Source organism: Melospiza melodia, chromosome 1 (genome assembly GCF_035770615.1).
Source record: "Melospiza melodia melodia isolate bMelMel2 chromosome 1, bMelMel2.pri, whole genome shotgun sequence".
NCBI classification, from domain to species: Eukaryota; Metazoa; Chordata; class Aves; order Passeriformes; family Passerellidae; genus Melospiza; species Melospiza melodia.
Window position 1 is genome coordinate 149,383,833 of NC_086194.1, and position 18,537 is coordinate 149,402,369.

The window sequence follows — 18,537 nt, forward strand, 5'->3', positions numbered from 1 at the left end:
TTATTTGTATTCTTGAAGGCATTCGAGTATCAGTGCCACTTGAGAACAGAACATATGGGGAAACTTCATCTAAGAAATCTGGAATGCATCAATTGAGTATTTCTTCTCTCTATGACATTTCCTCATGTTAATGATAGTTTGGAAAAAACCTTCACAAACGCCCCAAATCTCTGGGCAGCAAGCAGCTGCATCAGCCTATTCTTGGATTAGCTCCTTGCAGCTGAACTGGAAAAAGAGCCTAGGAAGAAAGGGGAGTGGAAGATGGGAAGTTACAAAGTTTCTTAAGGTCTGAAAGCGGGGAAACAAACTGAGATTTTTAGTGTTCATGATTATACAGACACAGAAATCAATTCTAACTCACTGAACTAGCTTCCAGAGGCTTTTTGCCACCGCTATCATGTGATTACCATCATTCCTCACATGCTAAAAAATTCCAAGTCAGTTTTCCAAATTTCTGATTTCCTGAAAACAAGCAAGAGCAGGCTGCAAAAGCAGTAAATTCCAGTTAAAAAAAAAAAAAAATCACCAAAATCAATGCTTGGTACAATCCCTGCTAAGGTGCTTAGTTTCTATAGAAACAAATGGCTGTTTTATTGACTTTGCTACTCAACCTTCGGTACATTGAGATGTTAATTTGTTCAAAGCAGCTCCATTGGCAAGGTGTGGAACAGTTGAAGCCTGTCCAGAGGGAGGGCATGCAAGGCCAGAGGCAGCGGGAGTTTCACAGCGTGGCAGCTCTTTTTATTCTTATATACCACCAACCCACTGCTTAGCCTGGAGAAGACTGAAGAGGGACCGCATCAAAGATATTTATGTCTTAAAGGAATGTGTCAAGAGGATGGTGCCAGACTCCTTTTGCTGGTGCCTAACGATAGGACGAGGACTAAAGGCCAGAAACGCAAGTAAGAAAACAAGTTCCATCCCAATGTAAGGTAGAGCTGCTTTATGCAGAGAGTGGCAGAGCAGTGATTCCACAGTGATGCTGTGGGGCTGCCCAGGGATGTCGCTCCCTCTCTGGAGACACTCCAAAGCCACCTGGCCACGTTCTTGTGTCACCTGCTCCAGATGACCCTGCCTTGGCGGGGTCTGGAGGGACTGGATCATCTCCAGAGGTCCCTTCCAACCCTAATGATTCTGGGAACCTCCCTGAAATACGGTGAAAAATCCCGGCTGCTGCAGGGAAGGCTGTCTAGAAACGCAACAAGAAACGCAATTCGAAAGGACAGAGCCGGCAGCGGCCGCGGAGAGTGGGTGCTGACGGGCGCTGGGCTTGAAGCACCTGCGGGCATCGGGGGAAATCCCTGTGCCCCCTACAGGGCACCCCTGGGACGGGCACATCGCGGCCCCACACGCCGCCGCCCCCGCTTCCTCCCGGGCCCAGAGGAAGCGGCTCCGGCTCCGCTCCCGCCCCGCGCCTCAGGGGAAGCCGCGCGCGCCGCCCGCCGGGGAGCCGCTCTGGGCGGGGGGGGGAAGAGAGCGGGGTGAGGCACGTGGTGCTTTACGTCCCTCTTGCGCAATGACGTCATCGCGGCCCGCCGCGACGAGGACGCACCGGGCCAATCGGCGGCGCGCTTAGTGGCAGGGGAGGGAGCCGCGCGCGCCAGTCAGCACGAGGCTTGCACGCGCGCCGCCGCGCGCGCCGGTCGAGCCCCGCCCCTTCCCCGTCGCGGCGCACGGAGGGCGGGGGAGGGGGGAGGGAGAAGGGCCCGCTGGAAGCCAAGATGGCGGCGCGTGCGTGAGCGCGGCGCGGGCCCAGCTCCGAGCGGCGCCGTTGCGGCCGTTCCGCCCCGCCCCGCGCCCGCAGCGCCGCGGCCGCCGAGCGCCCTAGACTCCGCCGGGCGGCCGCGAACCACCCCGGGGGAGGGACGGAGGCCGAGAGCCCCCTCCCCCGCCGCCCCCATTGTGTGCCCGGCCCCCGCCCGCCCGCCTCCCGCCGCCGCCGGGGGGGGCACCGGCGCGGAACATGACCTCGATCCACTTCGTGGTGCACCCGCTGCCGGGCACCGAGGACCAGCTCAACGACCGGTGAGGGGGGGCGGAGGGGAGGGGCCCCCCGGGGGCGAGGGGAGGGGCCCCGGGGCAGCGGGGCCGGCCCGACCCCCCCCGCCGGGCCGCGGTTCCGCCGGGTCCCGGCGCGTCCCGCTCCGAGCGGCCTCTCCCGGCCCCCGGCGCCGCCGGCTTCGCCCCGCGCGGGGCTGGGGGGCCGCCGCTTTCGCCGCGGGCCCGGCGGGGGCTGCGGCCGGCCAGGGAAATCCCGGCGTCCGGCCGAGGAGGGGGGTTCCCTGCCCGAGGGAGCGGGCTCCCGGGGATCCCTGGCGGAGGAGCGAGAACGTGTCCATGTTAATGAGGGATGGAGCGAGGCAGACAATGCGGATGGGGGATCGCGGTGTGAGAGAGAATGACGGGAGCGGCGATAAAGGCGGCAGCGCTGTCACACGCAGCGCCGGTGTGCGCTGCCTTCCCTGCTCACGCAGCCGGTGCTCCATACAAAAGGAGCCCCGATCTCCGAATCACTGGTGGTGTGCGGCTTGGCTGAGATGGGGATGACAGCTGCCAGCCTGGAAACCACGCAGCTAACTTTATGTAGGATTGGGGGAGAGAAATTGCAGGGAAACTGGAGTGCTTTGAGAGAAAATGAATCCATGAACCAAATTTTCTTCACTGCTTGACGTTTATTTGACAGATCTGTGTGGCTGTCAAATATTTCTTTTATAGCAATTGGTAATGGTGTGTGTAATAGCTTGCAAATTTTACTTCTGCTCTTTTATACAGGAATTCTTAAAAACTTAATCTTTAATTTCTCAGAAATTTATGTGTGAATAAATCGTGATGTTTAATCATCACTGGATAGAAACCTAAAGTGTTTTTGCACTAAAGATAAATGATATTTAATGATTCTGAACAATATTTAAGTATTTTTAAGTCCTAAAAAGCATGAGCTCTTGGTTATACTCTCCTGATTTTGATACTACTGTAGGTCAGGGTCCAGGTTGCTTCACAGTCGTTTGTAGTTAGGTCACTTTTCCTGGAGCAGTCTTTGCTGAGATGCCTCTTAAAGCAGGTGAGGTTTGAGTGTGTACAATGAGGAAAATAGGTAGTTTTGAAGACAGAAATTCTGCCTGACTACATAGTCTATATGTTTACACAGGGAGAAGATAAAACAAATCTAACACTTGAAGTGTGTTAGTGTGGACTGTACTTTTTCCCCATAGCCTGATAATGCATTTTACAGAATCCTGCTTCCTAGGAGGCCTAGCCATTCCTGCAGAATCGATTTGCTTGCTCCATAGGTACTGCATTCAAATTTGGCATAGACCATCTTCCTTTAGAGTGACAAACTGAGAGATGATGCTGTGTTAGGACTTATTGCTTGCACTCTTGTGGTTTGGAGTAAGATCTAGGCCTTTGAACTTGAAAGGACCCCAGTGGGTTTTCTTTTTTTTTTTTCTTTTTATGTTGATAGGCCCTTAGAAAACATTTAGCATGTAATTATCACACTTTGCTCCAAGTGAGAGAGCTCATCTGTTTTTTCTTTAATGTTACCTCTTCTGTGGACATATTTATATAAAATACCAGTCCCTTTCAGTCTTCATAATGCTTTCTTGTTTTTTAAATTTTTTTTCTTACAACAGCAGCAGCTCTTACACCTACTTTTTGATACAGGAAGCTTCAAAATGGGTGGTAATTAATATAAGGAGAAAGCTGCAGCAGGGCTGTTAAATAGTGACTATTCTGAAAAATAAAGTGACTCCTTGATCTGAGCTGAAAGTCAGAAATTGCGACTTCATAAATGTAATTTTACTAAAAGTGCAGTCGCTGTGTATCAGAACTTGTAATGCAGTGAAATCAGAATGATTCATAAATAGGGTTGAGGCACACACATATGTGCTGGAAGTGCCAGTTCAATTTTATCAGTAGCATTGCTGCTTATTACTATTCTGTCAATGTTGATCAAGATCTAGATAGCTTAATAAATTCTCATACTGATAGAAGTTAGGATCTTGGAACATCTCGTGTCTCTGTGCTGGTTCTTTTCTCTCTCACTTTATGGGCTTTTTTGAGTTTGTGCTGCAGCCAGTGGTCAGTCAGGGTTTTTTTCTGTCCGTATTCTGAAGGATAGTTGTTTGTCAAAATCAGATTTTGGGATCATATTTCTGTATTGTATGCTTTCAGTGATGGATTTGTGTTCTGCTCCTGAGGAGTAATCACTTAAAACCCAAGGCATTTATCGCTGCAGTTCCATGTATTCAGGATCCAGGACACTGTTGAATTTTGTAGTTAAGTATTTAATGCATTATGCTTAATAACCAGTGTAGATGTGTAAAGGCAGTGGTTTTTGGAAACCATCCTTCACCTGAAGTGTTGCCCTGCTCTTAAGTAGTCGAAAAAATGTGAGGAAGTAGTTCTTTCCAGTTTGGTTTGGTGCATTTTCTGCCATTCTGTTCCACAGTTCTTACTGGGTTTTCTGTGTAATTTGTTATCACACTTATTCACGCAGCAACTGTGAGAATGGCAAAACACTTCAAAGAAAAGAGGAGAAAGTAGCTGTAGAACCACAAATAATCAGAGGACTCCTGAGCACATCTACTCATCATCTGAAAATACTTCTTAGCTAGTGTTTTTGAAAATGTAGGTTAATATTGCACCTTGATGGTAATTATTAGTCCTCTCTTGAATAAGCTGAAACACTTGTGTCTGGGAGCTGTGACACTGAAGAGAGTTCACAGAGGACAAGGTCATACTTAATTTTGTAGTTGTATTAGGATTCATCTTTTGAAATGGATACTAGGCTAAGCTTTTGTTTAGGATGAACTGAGGTAATTAAGGTTTTTCTAGTAAGTTTATTAAGGAGGACAGGTAACTTGGAATTTTTTCCCCAAGCTGTGTGTTGTCTCTAAATTGAATAAGAGGAGTTTAACGGGAGAAAAATTCAGTATGGCCTGCAGTTTGAGAAACGACTCCATAGGGTACTTGGGATGTAAATAATTAATGGCTTCAGTATTTGAAAAAGAGGTGTCCAGCTTCTGTTGCAATGGGTGTTAGGTATATTTTGTCAATTATCCACCTCTTTCAGGGTGGGAGACTTTGTGCTTTGTGAAGGAAGTTTGACACAGTTTCATAGATAAATTAATCTGAGTAAATTCTTAGTATATTTCTTAATTTTATATTGGGTGAGGAAGTGGGTGTAACCATGACAAATAGCCTTTTCTTGGCTGTTATGAAACCTCACAGGAGCAGTTTAACTTGCTTCTCTGGGAAGGAGAAGGGGAGTCTTTCACCTTACAGAAATGGCTTTCCATACATGAACTAACCTTCACTGACAGGATTTATCTCAAAGCTTTGACTTTGTTTTTACCTTGTACTAAAAAATCTCTTGTCAGCTAAACCATTTAAGTCTTAGCATAGAGTGAGATGTAATTTTTGAAGTGGTCATTGACACAATGTTAATGTGGTCTTTTCTCTCCTGAAGATGAGATGTAATGAATTTGGTTAAACAGAGGGTATTCTGAATATGAGGGTTTAGAAGTGTCATGTTTTAAGTTATCTGGCAGTGACATCTTTGAAACCAGTAGCACACCTGAGAAAAGTTAATTTGAAGCTTCAGTGAGTCTGTATGTAGAGTCAGCTTTGGGGGAAGAAAGGATTATCTTGTTCTTTACATGACTTTGTTTTCCCTTAATAATACATTCAGTGCCTGTCTCTGTTATTTAAACTTTACTTACTTTAGGCCGTGCCTGAACTGAAAATTTAAGTTGTGTACTTTGCATTGCCTGCATTGTTTGCACTCTCTGAATTTATGTGGAAAAATAGCTAACAAGAACATACCTTTTTAATCTGCACATCAATTTAAGGTGCTGTGCAAGTGATCTGTGGATTTGTGGCTGCTGCCCTGGCAAACACCACCCCCCTTGCATTTACTGATGAGCAAATCTGTTAAAAATCTCAAGCAGATGTTGCTGGAAGGAGCTGGCGTAGGGTGTGGTGTGGCAGTGCAGGGAGCCAGCAGGGATGTGGAGCTGCTGCCCTGGCCCCACACGTGTGCAGCAGCCGTGCACAGCGAGGGAGAGAGCTCCTGACGATGGAAGTGTTCCTGTTGCAGTGATACTGCACGGCCTGAACCCCCTCTGCTACCTCTGGGGGAGTCCCTGTCCTCTTTGCCCAGGAAGGCAGCCTGAGCCCAAACTTCTCTGCTGGTACTGATGCGTGATCTGCATCGCTGCCCCGAGCTGGGGAAAAGAAAGGATTGACAGATGTGTTCTTAAATAGAGAATCTGCAAGTTTTGTGCACATAATACAGTACTTCTTTTATCTTAAGTGATTTACTTTGGTGTGCTTTGAACTCTTCTTAATCTACTTAGCAAAAGTGCAGGTAGCCCACCTCAAACAGGAATAGGTGGTTTAATTACTGGGAAGCCATAACTGATGTATTAGTTGAAGCCCCCAAGTTACAGCTGCTTGATAAACTTTAGGAACAGGCAACATGTTGAACTTGGTTTTAGGATTAATTTCTTGAAAGCATAGCCAAATTTAGATTGTGCTCTTTCAGAAGAGAAGAAGGGAACGGTATGACTGTCATGACATTATTATTATCATCACACTCTTAGATGGAAACACTTTTTAAAATATCAAATAGTTTGGCTGCCTCAGAAGATTTGCACCACCACTATAGTAATATAGACTGTTACAGGATTCATATGTGCAGCAGTGCATTAAGATTTGATCTTAGTATTGTTATTTAAGAACAGTAATTTGGGAGGTTAAGCATCAGAATGTACAGTGTTATTTCATGTCTGGTTGAATGTGGAAGGTTACTTTTACATAGGCCGGTATTCTAGGCCTTTTTGGACTTTGCTCTGCCAGGGTCCTCTTGTGATTACAGCTGCGTGCTACACCCCAGATGCTGCTCTTTAGAGAGCACGTATGTAATTGTCTGTGAATGTTCTTGCTGAAACTTTGCTGAGATGTTGTAAGTCAAAGTAATTGCTCTCCTCTGAAGGCGGAGGTTTGTTTTCCCCGCCTCTCACACTGCACGAACTGTAAGTTTGTGATCCCGGAGGAAACTGACTTCAGTTGCTGAAATGATACAAAGATAGCCCTGGTAAAGTGAAGTAAAGATAATTTAGTGCATTAAGAAGTTGAACTGGTTTATCTCCTTGTTGGGTGCACATCAGAATATTTTGAAAAGTGCTGCAGGAGAGAGAGTTGGTGGTGAAGAACGGGAAAGAGGAAGCAGGGTTGAGGTCCTTCCATTTTGAAAGCAGCAAGTTTATTTTGGCTACTGTAATGTGAAACTGTACTGTGAATGTGATCTGGGCTGAGAGTAGTTGAGACCTGTCACAAGGAATTTAGTAAAATAGTAATTGGGGCACAAATGTTGCTTTCTTTTTCCTTCTCAAATCGGATATGTAAGGTTTGAGCATATTTGTTGGACCAATAATAAAGTAAGACTAATTGACTAAGATATTAGAAGCTGTATTTTAAGGTTGGCACTGCAAGTCAAAGCTGTCAGAGAACAGCATTTTAAGTCAACAACATTTATAGACTAAATATTTGTAGAAGTTAAAAACTATAAACAATGACATGCATTTGAGGTAATTTTGGTATACTATGTATTTATGAAATATTCTGATTTCCATGTAGGATCTTTGTCACATTTTTGATTCAGTCAAAAAATAAATATGAAGGGTGTGACGCTTTCTTTCTTAAACTATCTAAAGTAGATAACTGTTCAGTACACAATTATACTTACATGAAAAATGACTTGACACTTGAGGAAAAACAACCAAGGATGTACCTAAGCTTGGCAAACTGCAAGGTGTTGTAGCTGCCTTTTCACATTCCTGGCACAAGTAATAATTTGTGACTTCAATAGGTGACATTATATATTTGAAACTTATACGAAGAAGAGAAGGGGGTTCAAGGTATTTTGTTTTAGTGATTACACTAGCAGCAATCTAATTTGCAGTTACTTTTGCAAGATACTTATTGTAAAAGCTGCTGTTTTGTCTTTCTTTGCATCAACAGCCATTTATGCAGGAAAAAACATATACAGAAAAACTACTTGTACTTTTCAGTTGTACGGATTTTTTTTTAAACCTTGAGTTCATTGAAGTCCGCTAAGGATTTGGTTCTTAGCAACAACTCCACATAGGAGACTGCAGTAGTTGGCATCTGTGTGTGCCCCAGAGAAAAGGTGAGGACAAGGCCTGGTTGCAGTAGTTAGAGGATTTTAAATTGGGAGGAACAATTTGGAGAAAAAAGATGTTGAAATAAATGCACAAACCTGATTCTCACAGTGCACACATGTATTTTGTCCAAACCTTTAAGCTTGACAGTTTAAGTGAGGATGACACAGCATTAGTTACTCCATTACAGGAATAATTATCCAAACTTCAGATCGTATTTGCTCTTTCTGGCATAGAACTATTTTGACAATAAACTCTGTGATCTATTTCTAAAAGTCTTTCTGTGCTTAAAATTGCAGGTCACCAACATTGCTTTCTTTTCTCTTACCCTTCCCCTCTAGGGAAATTAGTATTTTGCTTCAATTTAAAGAATGTTTTAGTTTTATAGGAGAGAGAACACATACTCACTGATACAAAGGCATGAAGTGTGACAATTCTAGGCAGTTGAAACATACTTAAACCTAAACAGAAAGGTTTAAGGTGGGAGCACTGGTTGTCTGCATTTACACCTAAAACTGCACTTTGGTTCCAGGTGAGGAGTGATGTAGCCATTCCATTTGCTGTCTTTGAAAATTTCATCTTCATCTCGCAAGTCTCACTGCTACCCCCAGCACTTGTCAGGGGAATTTCTCATACAAAATATGTTTCACCCAGTCTCTCAGCAAATCCCAGCTGCTGCACTTTAAAGTGCAGTGTGTTTTATAGCAGCAATCTATGTTGGTACAGTGAATATTTAACATCCCAACTTGATCATTTTGTTGCAGTTCTAAAAATGATTTTTGGTGTAGCATCTATCAGTTTGTCTAACTGGCTGGTTTTTGTAATCCCTGGTTTTTGAGGTGATTTCTCAAATTGCTTATATCTACAGGGGAGGTGAAACATGTATTTTCTGTAATGTTGTTTTGGACAGCTTTTGATCATTGAACTGGTTGATCATTGAACTTTTATCAGAAAAGATGCCTGAAGATATTTTGGTCTGTCTTCCTGATTTAGTTTTTACATTATGGTGTTTATGAAAGAGTGCAGAATAAAAACTTTGAAAACATTTCCCTGATTAGTACTATTTTGGACACTAGCTGTGTTGGGATTTCTTGCTATCATTGTTTTATTGCCAGCTATGGGGTCTGCCAGTTTAGTTTGTGGCAGCAGTAGTGTAATGCAGCAGATAAAGGTACCAAGGCTGCTGGAGATTTCAGTAATCTTACAAAATTTGTCTTCAGCAAAAAAAAGCCCCCAAAATAATCCACATTTTAGAGAGTGTGTTTTTTGTTTGTCAGAGGAATCAGTTCAAAATATCTCAAATAGCTGAGGGTGATAATAACCATGCAGCTGTAGTTTGTCTATTCATTAGGAGCTAGCCCAGAAACTGCTCTGTACCCAGGTCCTGCTGGTGTTACTTTCTGCAGCATGTTTGCCATCATCTCTAGTTAAACTGGATGCTAATTTTGTCTTTTTTTTTTCTATAGAAGTAGTAGTTGACTACTTGAATCCAAACCTGTGATAAAACAGCATTTTAAAAATTTGCTTACCATCTTTCATTGTGTTTCATTGTCTATTATCTGTTATGTTTCCTCAACCTCTCACCTTTTTCACCTTTGGGATGAATTATCTCTCTATACAGGCAGCGAATTCTGATACGGAACTCTATATAGGTAGGGAGTTCTGAAATGAATCTTGGTTGGCATCTCTGGATTCTACTGAAAATTGTAATTTCACTGGGTAGGTGTCAGGGTAGAGTCTGACATTGACTCTACATAAACAAATGTTTGTGTTAGTGTTTTTCCAAAAACTTAACTGGAGAATAAGTATTTGCCTATGGGAATAATTTGAATGTACACCTTACTCTGCTTTTGCTTGAAGCCATTGGAGTTTGTCACTTCCTTCAGTAAAGATGGTATCATTTTAATTTTTTGTTCATTTTGCAAAATTAGTTTTTTTAAATGTCTCTGTATTTATTCTTTCATTTATTCTATTTAATTCTTGCTATTCTCTATCTAGCCTAAAAATAGTCAGAGCTGTATTTTTTTCTCTCTAGTAAATATCAAGATACATTCTTCTAAAGAGAATTTATGGCTTTTAATCTATTTCATTTTTTTTTAGCGTGAGTTATTGTTGTCTGATCTTTAATGAAGATCTTTCTTAGGTTGTTGGAATTCTTCTGCTTTGAACACAGTATATTATTAACAGCCATTTTTCTTCTCTCATTTTTCATTTTTTTAAGTCATGGTATACACAGTTCACTGACTTTCACAAAATGTATCTGTCTCTAGAGCAGTAATTTAAAGGTACTTAATTAAACCTTCAAATGAGATGGATCATTACATCTTGTCATTGTGGGGCAGATTGGGTAGGCAGGAGGTGATCTGGCAAGGAGTGCCCTGTTCCTCATGGGAAGGCTCGGGACTAACAGGCTGTTTTGCTGGAATGGCTAAAGTTTATTTTTTTCTCTTGTGGTGCAGAATCTGTATCTGGCAAGATTGTTACCAGAAATACTGTGGCCCTAGGCAAAACGTGATGCAGGAGGTACTCAGTGTGCTGCTTCTTCTAGGGGAACCAAAACACTGGTTAGTTACACCGAGGGAAGCACCTGGGGTTTCATGGCAGTGCAAAAAAGTATTGGGATGAGCTGTGCACCTCAGAAGCTGGGGTTTCTTACTTTGCCTGCACTGTGCATCAGACAAAGCGATTTGGCTGCTTGTTTTTCTGGCGTGGTGCATGCTCTCTACTCTTTATTCCAGGCCTCAGTCCATTCCTAAATCAAAGATGCAGTCTGAGAGAAAGGTTTTGAAGGTGTGTTTTTAGTGGAAGACAAAGCACTCTTCAAAGTCAAGAGGAGGTCTGGTATTTAAAAGGCAGTTTTTAGCAAGTTTGCAAAAGTGACATGCAGATAACACTGTGATATCAGAGTTTTGTTTAATATTTCAGGGCTTGGAATTGGAAGAATTGGCAAGTAAAGGACTGGACATGCTAAGTGATCTTTCCCTGTTGCTAAAACTAATTCAGAATGAGAATAAGGTTGTTGGACTTCATAGCAAAGCAATTAGAATTCAGTTCTTGCGTGTGCTTTGTTTTTAATAAAATCACTTGTACAAAACATACAGTTACTTTTCTCTAGTCAAGACACTGAGCATTTAACAATGTGGCAGTTCTTACTTTAAAAATATTTTTATAGCAATTGAATGTTCTAATCAAAGAGTATTTTCCAACTTTGCATAAAAAGTGATCACAGCTCCCAAAAGCTTAGAGCAAAGGAAAATGGTGAAGAGATGATTTGGGTTCCTGCAGTAGCCTCAGCTGGGACCAGAACCTGGCTCTCCAGGTTTTAGTTGGTATGCTGGTAAATTCACAGCCTCCCTGATGCCTCGTCATGAGCTCCTGAAGGAACATCAACAATCTTATCACAGTGGGACGCAAAGAGGTTCTGTGATTTTCAGTGACTGGATTTTTATTTTGATAGCATTTTTTAATGGACTCAATACAGCACTGTTTTGACTGTAAAAATGGGATTTTTTCTTTTCTTTGCCTTAATGGGGTCTTTTAATTTTTACTCATTCTAGTTAAACAAGTATACAGCTTCCTAGCTGTGTTTTGATAGCTAGCATTTTTTTGTTGTTCACTGTAGTAACACTGCTCATGCTCTTATCATGTGTGCATTTTCCAAGTATCCTTGAATTTAGAAGCATGGGGTTCTAAATTCCCATTATTTGTGTATTAGTATCACAAGAGGATATACTTCCTAAAATGATGGATAGTTGAATAGCTTACAACCTTAGTTGTTTTAAGAGTCAGAACTCACCCAACTGAGGTGGTTAATCCAGTTGTTTAGCTCTGGGGTTCTGGCTAAAGAAATGGTCTTCTGCTAAATGTTAAACAAAACAGCTGCAAGGACTTTGTGCAGTTGAACAGAATGTGGGACCACAAAATGATGATTTGATGCATTCTGCACCAGAGAACAGATTTCTGTCTGGATTTGCAAACTATACTTTTGGAAATCTACTGCCATAGAAGGACCTCAAATTGAACCTGACTCATTCTCCTATAGTGTATTTTTCTTTTTTTCCCCCCAGAAATGATACTAGGTGTTTAGGCAACTTGTAGCTACAGATATACTTCACTACCAAATCCTCTAGATAAAGTGCTAAATAACATGTAGGCATGATGTTCACTCCTCTGTGGCAGTCCTGTCAGGATCATACCATTTGTGATTTCTTCCTGTTTGTATTCAGATTGTTAGCTGAAATGGTGCCATGCTGTTTCAGGGTTTATGCGTATTTGCTTATTTAAAAAGCATGATTGACTTTGTATTCCCCTTGAGCTAGGCTATGGCCATCCTCTGCACTGTGGTGTGGGGTTATGGTTCTGTGTTTTTTTTGTTTTTTTTTTGTTTTTTTTTTTTTTCTTCAGAGGGAGTTGTTTTGAGTGTCACTGAAATCTGAAGAAGGGGTGTAAGTAGTTTCTGAGCTAGAGGAACCAGTCACCCAGCTTAAGAATTCATCACTAGATAGAGGCACAAGTTCTACAGGTGTCTGCCCCTGGAGCTGCTGTTCCTGCTAAAGAAATAGAGTACTTCCAGCTGGATATTTAAGTACCTATGATTTTTTTTTACTGAATGTGTAACCCTCTGACACTTTTCTGACTCATTGGTGTAACTTTTTTCCTGTGTTACTGACCATAGAGGGATTCTATGCAGCAAAACATGAGCTCCCAGCTTTTCAATGGCAAATCCCCTCCTTTTGCTGCTGTGCCTTCAAGTCAAATAGATGGAGATCACATCCTGAAGGCATTAAGTCCTCAATATCAATTGCAGATTGGCTGAGGTTGGAGAGACCTCTGGATATCATCTAGTCCCATTACCAGGCAAGGCCATTTACAGCTGGTTGCCCAGGACTGTGTTCAGGTGGCTTTTCAATAACTCTCAAGGGCTGGGACTCTACAACCTCCCTGAGCAGCCTGTGTGAGTAATTGGTCACCCTCACAGCAAAGAGAGTGTTTCCTGATGTTCAGAGAGAACCTCCTGTGTTCTGGTGTGTGTCTGCTGCCTCTGGTCCTGTCGCTGGGTGCCACTGGAAAGAGCCTGGCTCTGTCCCCTTTACTGCCTTTGCTTTAGGTGTTCATATATGTTGAGAAGATTCCCTGCAGAGCTTTGTCTTCCCCGTGCTGAAGTCCCAACTCTCTCAGCCTTTCCTCTTGAGAGAGAGTCCCTTAATAATTTTCGTGTCCCTTTGCTAGACTCTTTCCAGGATGCTCATGTCTCTCTTGTAGTGGGGAGTCCAGAAATCCAGATGTGGCCTCATGAGTTGTGAATAAAGAGAAGGACTGTGTACCTCAGCATGCTGGCAGCACTTTCTCTATTGCAGCCAGAATGCTGTTACCTTCTTTGCTGCCGGGCATGTTGGCTCATGTTCAACCTGGTGGCCACCAGGACTTCCAGCTCCTTTTCTGCCATGCTGTTCTCCAGCTGGACAGTCTCTGGCATGTGGTTGTTCCTGCTGAGCTGCAGGGGTTTGTGCCTTGCCTCCCCTTGGTTCTCATGAGCTCGCTGTGCTCTGGATGGCAGCGATGTCCTGCAGTTGGGTGCCATCAGCAAACTGGCTGAGGGTACCCACTGCTCCATCATCTGCATTGTTAATGAAGGTGCTGAGCAGGACTGGACCCAGTACTGACCTGGGGCACACAGCTTGTCACTGGCCTCCAGCCAGACCTGGTGACACTAATCACCACCCTCTGGACCCAGATGTTCAGACAGTTTTTGGTTCACCTCACTGTCTGCTCATCCAGCCTGAACATCAGTCACCAGCTTCTATGTGAGGATTTTGTGGAACACAGCACTGTAAGCCTTGCTAGGCACTCTACACTGCTCTCCCCTTGTTCTTCTGTACAGTGATACAAAATCTGCCTTCTTTCCTTAAAACTGGAACTAAAATACATGTTCTATTTTTGCTAATTTTTCTTGTCATGCTTTAACCTTTTTGTGGGCTGTCTTATACCGAACTTAGGTCATTGTCTGTATCAGTGTTGTTATTAAATAGTAATGGTCTACTGTTGGAGAATTTTCATTCTACAATCACTGTATTACCTGAAGACTGTTCAGTGACAGAAAGCTGTTTTCAGGACATTGTTTGGTCTTTTCCATTAGCATTCTACTGCAGGTTCAGCACAGTATGTTACCATTGCTCCAGAGAGAACTGTGAAGTGATAAGAACTACCTTTCTCAACCAAACTGACAATCCTGCAAAATAGGAAATAAAGTTTAGGAGCCATGTTTCGTAAATCTGTGTTGGCTGATACTATGAAATAAAAGAACAGCTGTTCAAGTCAGACAGGAAGTCCATCTTATTTTCCTCTTGTTTTCTGCTGACAGAGACCAGTGCTAGATGAACAGGAGAACAGTGTTAGAATAGGGCAAACATATAGTGATGCTTTTCCAACTTCTAAGAATTTGCAGCCTGGGGTTTCCTGAGCAGCAGGTGTTGGTTTAGTATATAATAACCAAATAGTCCTAATTTATAATTTTTGAAATGTAGAGAGGACACAGTGTAAGTATCATGGTTCCCCCGAGTACTAACTGAGTAGAGCAATGGGTTTCTTTGTCATCTAGTTAATTTCAGTGATCTGTGTATTATAGTCTAAACACATTATCCCACTGCCCTGATGAGCAGTATAGGTTACCTTGGAGCCTGTCATTTTATACTTCTGCTTGGGATTTCTTTTTTTTTTTTAATGTGCATTACTTTATTTTTACAGATAATCTTATTGCCTGCTTTTGTGTGGCACTTTAGCATTTGATTTTATGGATTCTTCCCCCTTTCTACCCAGAATGACTTAAAGCACGCTCTAAATCTTCATTTATTCCAGCAGTAGAAAGGTGTAGCTGTGGAAGGCTGCCTCCTTGGAAGCTGCTCTCTGATGTTTGAGATGGCAGTCAGGGTCAGGATCCTTTTGTATGCTGTATTGTGGCACAGAACATAGCTGGGTGTGACTTTGCATCAATGACAGTATCTAGTGTCAGAGTGTTATCCTGAGATTAGGAAACAAATGTATTTGCTTAAGCTTTTCATTGATGTCCATTTTCTGCATTTTTGAGACTTTTTGTGACACTGATAGAGTGGCACAGGAGCTCATTTCCCTGTGATTGAGGGCAGGCGGGTGAGAGAGGTCCTTGATCTGGAGGCTGGCCCAGAGGGGCTTCCCTGGCTCTGGCTCCCTGTGCTCAGAGCACTTGAGGATCAGGGACAGGGATGAAGCTTGTATTCACCTTTTAAGTGTTGATAGGTGTGTAATACTGTTCTCCAGTGCTTAAGTGGATTGTGTCATATGGGTGTGTCCCCTTGGCTATCTGCTTGTTATTTTTATTAGTATTAGTGTTGGCCTTCCCTTGGAAAAGCTTTGTAGTGGTACTTGAATACTTGTGCCTGCTCTGGTGTGGAAGTGCCGTGTTTGTTGGCACACAGACGTCATTGACATATTAAGTTGTTTTAAAGATCACTTAAAAAAATCTACCAGGTCTGAAGTAGCTTTATTTCTTTTTTCCCTACTTGAAGTTGTTCATCATACCAAGCTGGTTTTGGGGGTTTTAGGGTTTTGAGATGTGTTGTTTTTTTTTTTTTTGTTTGGTTGGTTCTTTCTGCGTGTGCCTGTGTGGTTTTTGTTTGGCTGGTTTATGTTTTGTTTATCTGGTTGGTTTTTAAAAAAAGAACATTTTCTTCCTCTGCAACTCTTACCTTCAGTATTTTGAAATTGAGTTTCTCTGTAACTCTTTTGCATTTTTGAGCCTAACTTGCTTTTGTAAAACCAGATATGGTGGCAGGATGGCTCCTGAGATGAACTTGTCTGGAAATAGAAATCTTCTTTGAGAAAAGTAATGTCTTGTGATGAATGAAAGTGCCGTGTCAGAAATCTGAGCTGTGTAGTCCTGACCTAGAGCCTTTTTGGTTGCTTAGTGTGAGCATAGATCTCTTCTATTCTGATCAGTTTCTAGAGGCTAGAAATAGGAGCTTCAAAACTTGAAAGAAAAGAAATCTCTCCTTGTCTTGGACAAACGGAATTTATTTTCCTCACAACTGTTTTTGGATTAATTTCACTAATAATATTTAAAGAATGTGTGTCTTGATAGAAGCCGTCATCATGAAACTTTTTGTCTAAAAGTGTTGCCAAGCTAGTGTATTTCTTCAAAAATGTTTGTGCTGAAAATGCTTGTTGCTTCTAACTTTGTCCTTTGAAGTAGTTTAATTGCCTTTAATGAGACCTTTTTGAAGTGTAGTCTGTCAAGGCATTTATATTGGAGATTTCATTTACCACAGAAAGGTCTTATGACCTTGATGTGAGAATTGACTAAATCATCTCTGCATTTACCTCTTCCTCCAGAGCACCATCAGTTGAAATTACTGCACTGTATAATTAAGATTAACCTGATCTTAGATAAGCTTTTCCCTTCAGAGGGTCAGTGGTACAATACCCTGCAACTGTGAAGGTAGAAAGGCTTAGATTGCTGCAGGAAATGATTTCAAGTTTTTATTTTCACAGAGAGACTCTCCATAGAGAGTATACAAACACATCTTTCTGCTTTGTTCTTGTTTTCCTGCTGGTTTGGTTTTGTGATTGGTGTTCATGTGAATGCTGATGCCAGCACAAGAAAGGGGAGGAATGAGGGTGGAACAGCAGCTCAGCAGGAGCAGCTCCAGTGGTGTTCTGCATCAAATTCATGTCCTCGTGGACTTACAGGAGCATATGAGCAGTACTTGATAATTTTGCTGTTATAGCAGTTGCATATGAGGTGGTTGAGGCATGAGATAGTTTTTACTTTTATTTTTCTTTCTATAGAAGAGTTTAGTGCTTTCAGCATTGTTACTTATAGCTTTCTCTGTTCCCTCCTGTTAAAGATTGACAACAGCCTTTTTTCAGCAGTATTAGATCTGTTTTGGTTTGAGGTTGTTGCAGATAGACCTGCTCTCTTGAGATTGATGTTACTCATGGATTCATTGCCTATTCAAGTTTTAGCTTTCTGAGCATATTTCTTTCCTATTATTTCATTTTTTACAAGTATAAAAGGAATGGGATGATATTTTTCAAATTTTAATGCTGATTTCTTTGGTAGTGGTCTGGTCTTGTGACCAAAGCTCAGTAAGGAAGCTTTAAATGTTTCCCATAGACTAGTCTAGTAACCATCTCCCATAAAGTGCTACTTTTTTTTGCCATCAGCTTTTCTTGAAGGCAGTGCAGTGAATTTAAAGGTAGGTTTTCCTATTCTGTAATTATTACTCCTGCTTGCCAGGAGAGAAATGTTAATGGGAAACTGCTCAGGATTCCTGTGGGAAATTGTTAGGTGATAAACTCAAGACATGGAACTTCAGGGATGTTTAACTTGTCAGATATCACCCAGCAATCCCTGCTTGCTGTATAAAACCGTATGATAAGGTGAGGAGTGTATGCTGTTCAACTCGGGGTTCATTCCATAGTCTCCCACAGTAGTTCACTCTTGTGGGGTACCTTTTGCACAGATAGCATGGGAAGTTTGTGTTTTCTCTTGCTTTTGTGCGTTATCTTCACAGAAACCTTGTCTGCCTATGTACTCTTGGCCTGTGTGAATTAGTTGTGGCTGGAAATTGGGAGTGTGAAATCGCCTACTTACAGATTGGCAGCTTGGCTTGGATAGCAAAAGGCAATTCTAAACACATTCAATTCCATCCTGCTGTCTTCTTTTCACTTCTCCCTTCTTCTTGGGCTGGAAGTTACTTGTAGCAGTATAAAATACCTTGTTTCTCAAACAGATTTAGAGATTTATTTTCTTTTTTTTTCCCCTTAGGACAAGTACTTTGGAGTTAAACACTGTTGCTAATGTTAAGATTTCTCTGTTTGGACCTCTAGTTTGTTTTCTTTCTCATGCTCAGGGTTTGCCAGTAGCTGAAGTCTGATGTCCATAGTCTGTGTGTAGAAACTGAAATTGAGCAAGTAAGAATGGAGGATTTTAAGGCATGGATTCAGAGGAAGACAGTGCTGGTGTGCCTGTCTTTTTGCTAGGTTTAGAAACATGTTCCTGATTTATGCTAGGATGAACATAGTACCAAAGCTGAGATTTTTTTAATCTTATTTAGAAGACCTTACACAATTTTTACAGAATTAGTCTTGGTTTTATATCTTGATAAAATACAAGTACTCTGACTATAATTGGAAGCTCTTTGGGGGTTTTTCAGCTTGCTTGTCCTCTTGGGAGAGAAAGGGACCCAAGCTTTAATTGACACGCTTCCTTGATAGTACTCCAGTGTCTTTGCTGCCCACAGAGGATCTTTCCTCAGTGGATTGGAAGTTACCTCAGAAATCACTCTGTTCCTTTCTGGTTTTGGAGGCAGTATCC

The 18,537-nt window shown here is 42.3% G+C and overlaps 1 protein-coding gene across 1 annotated transcript in view; it reads left to right on the plus strand.

Annotated features, from left to right (window-relative positions):
* The first annotated feature begins 1,930 nt into the window (after positions 1-1,930).
* Positions 1,931-18,537, plus strand: part of UBR5 (ubiquitin protein ligase E3 component n-recognin 5) — an 84,657-nt gene continuing 68,050 nt past the window's right edge. The window contains exon 1 of the mRNA XM_063171566.1: positions 1,931-2,025. Coding sequence (XP_063027636.1) covers positions 1,964-2,025 — 62 coding nt within the window. The 5' untranslated portion in view covers positions 1,931-1,963. The remainder of the gene's footprint in view (positions 2,026-18,537) is intronic.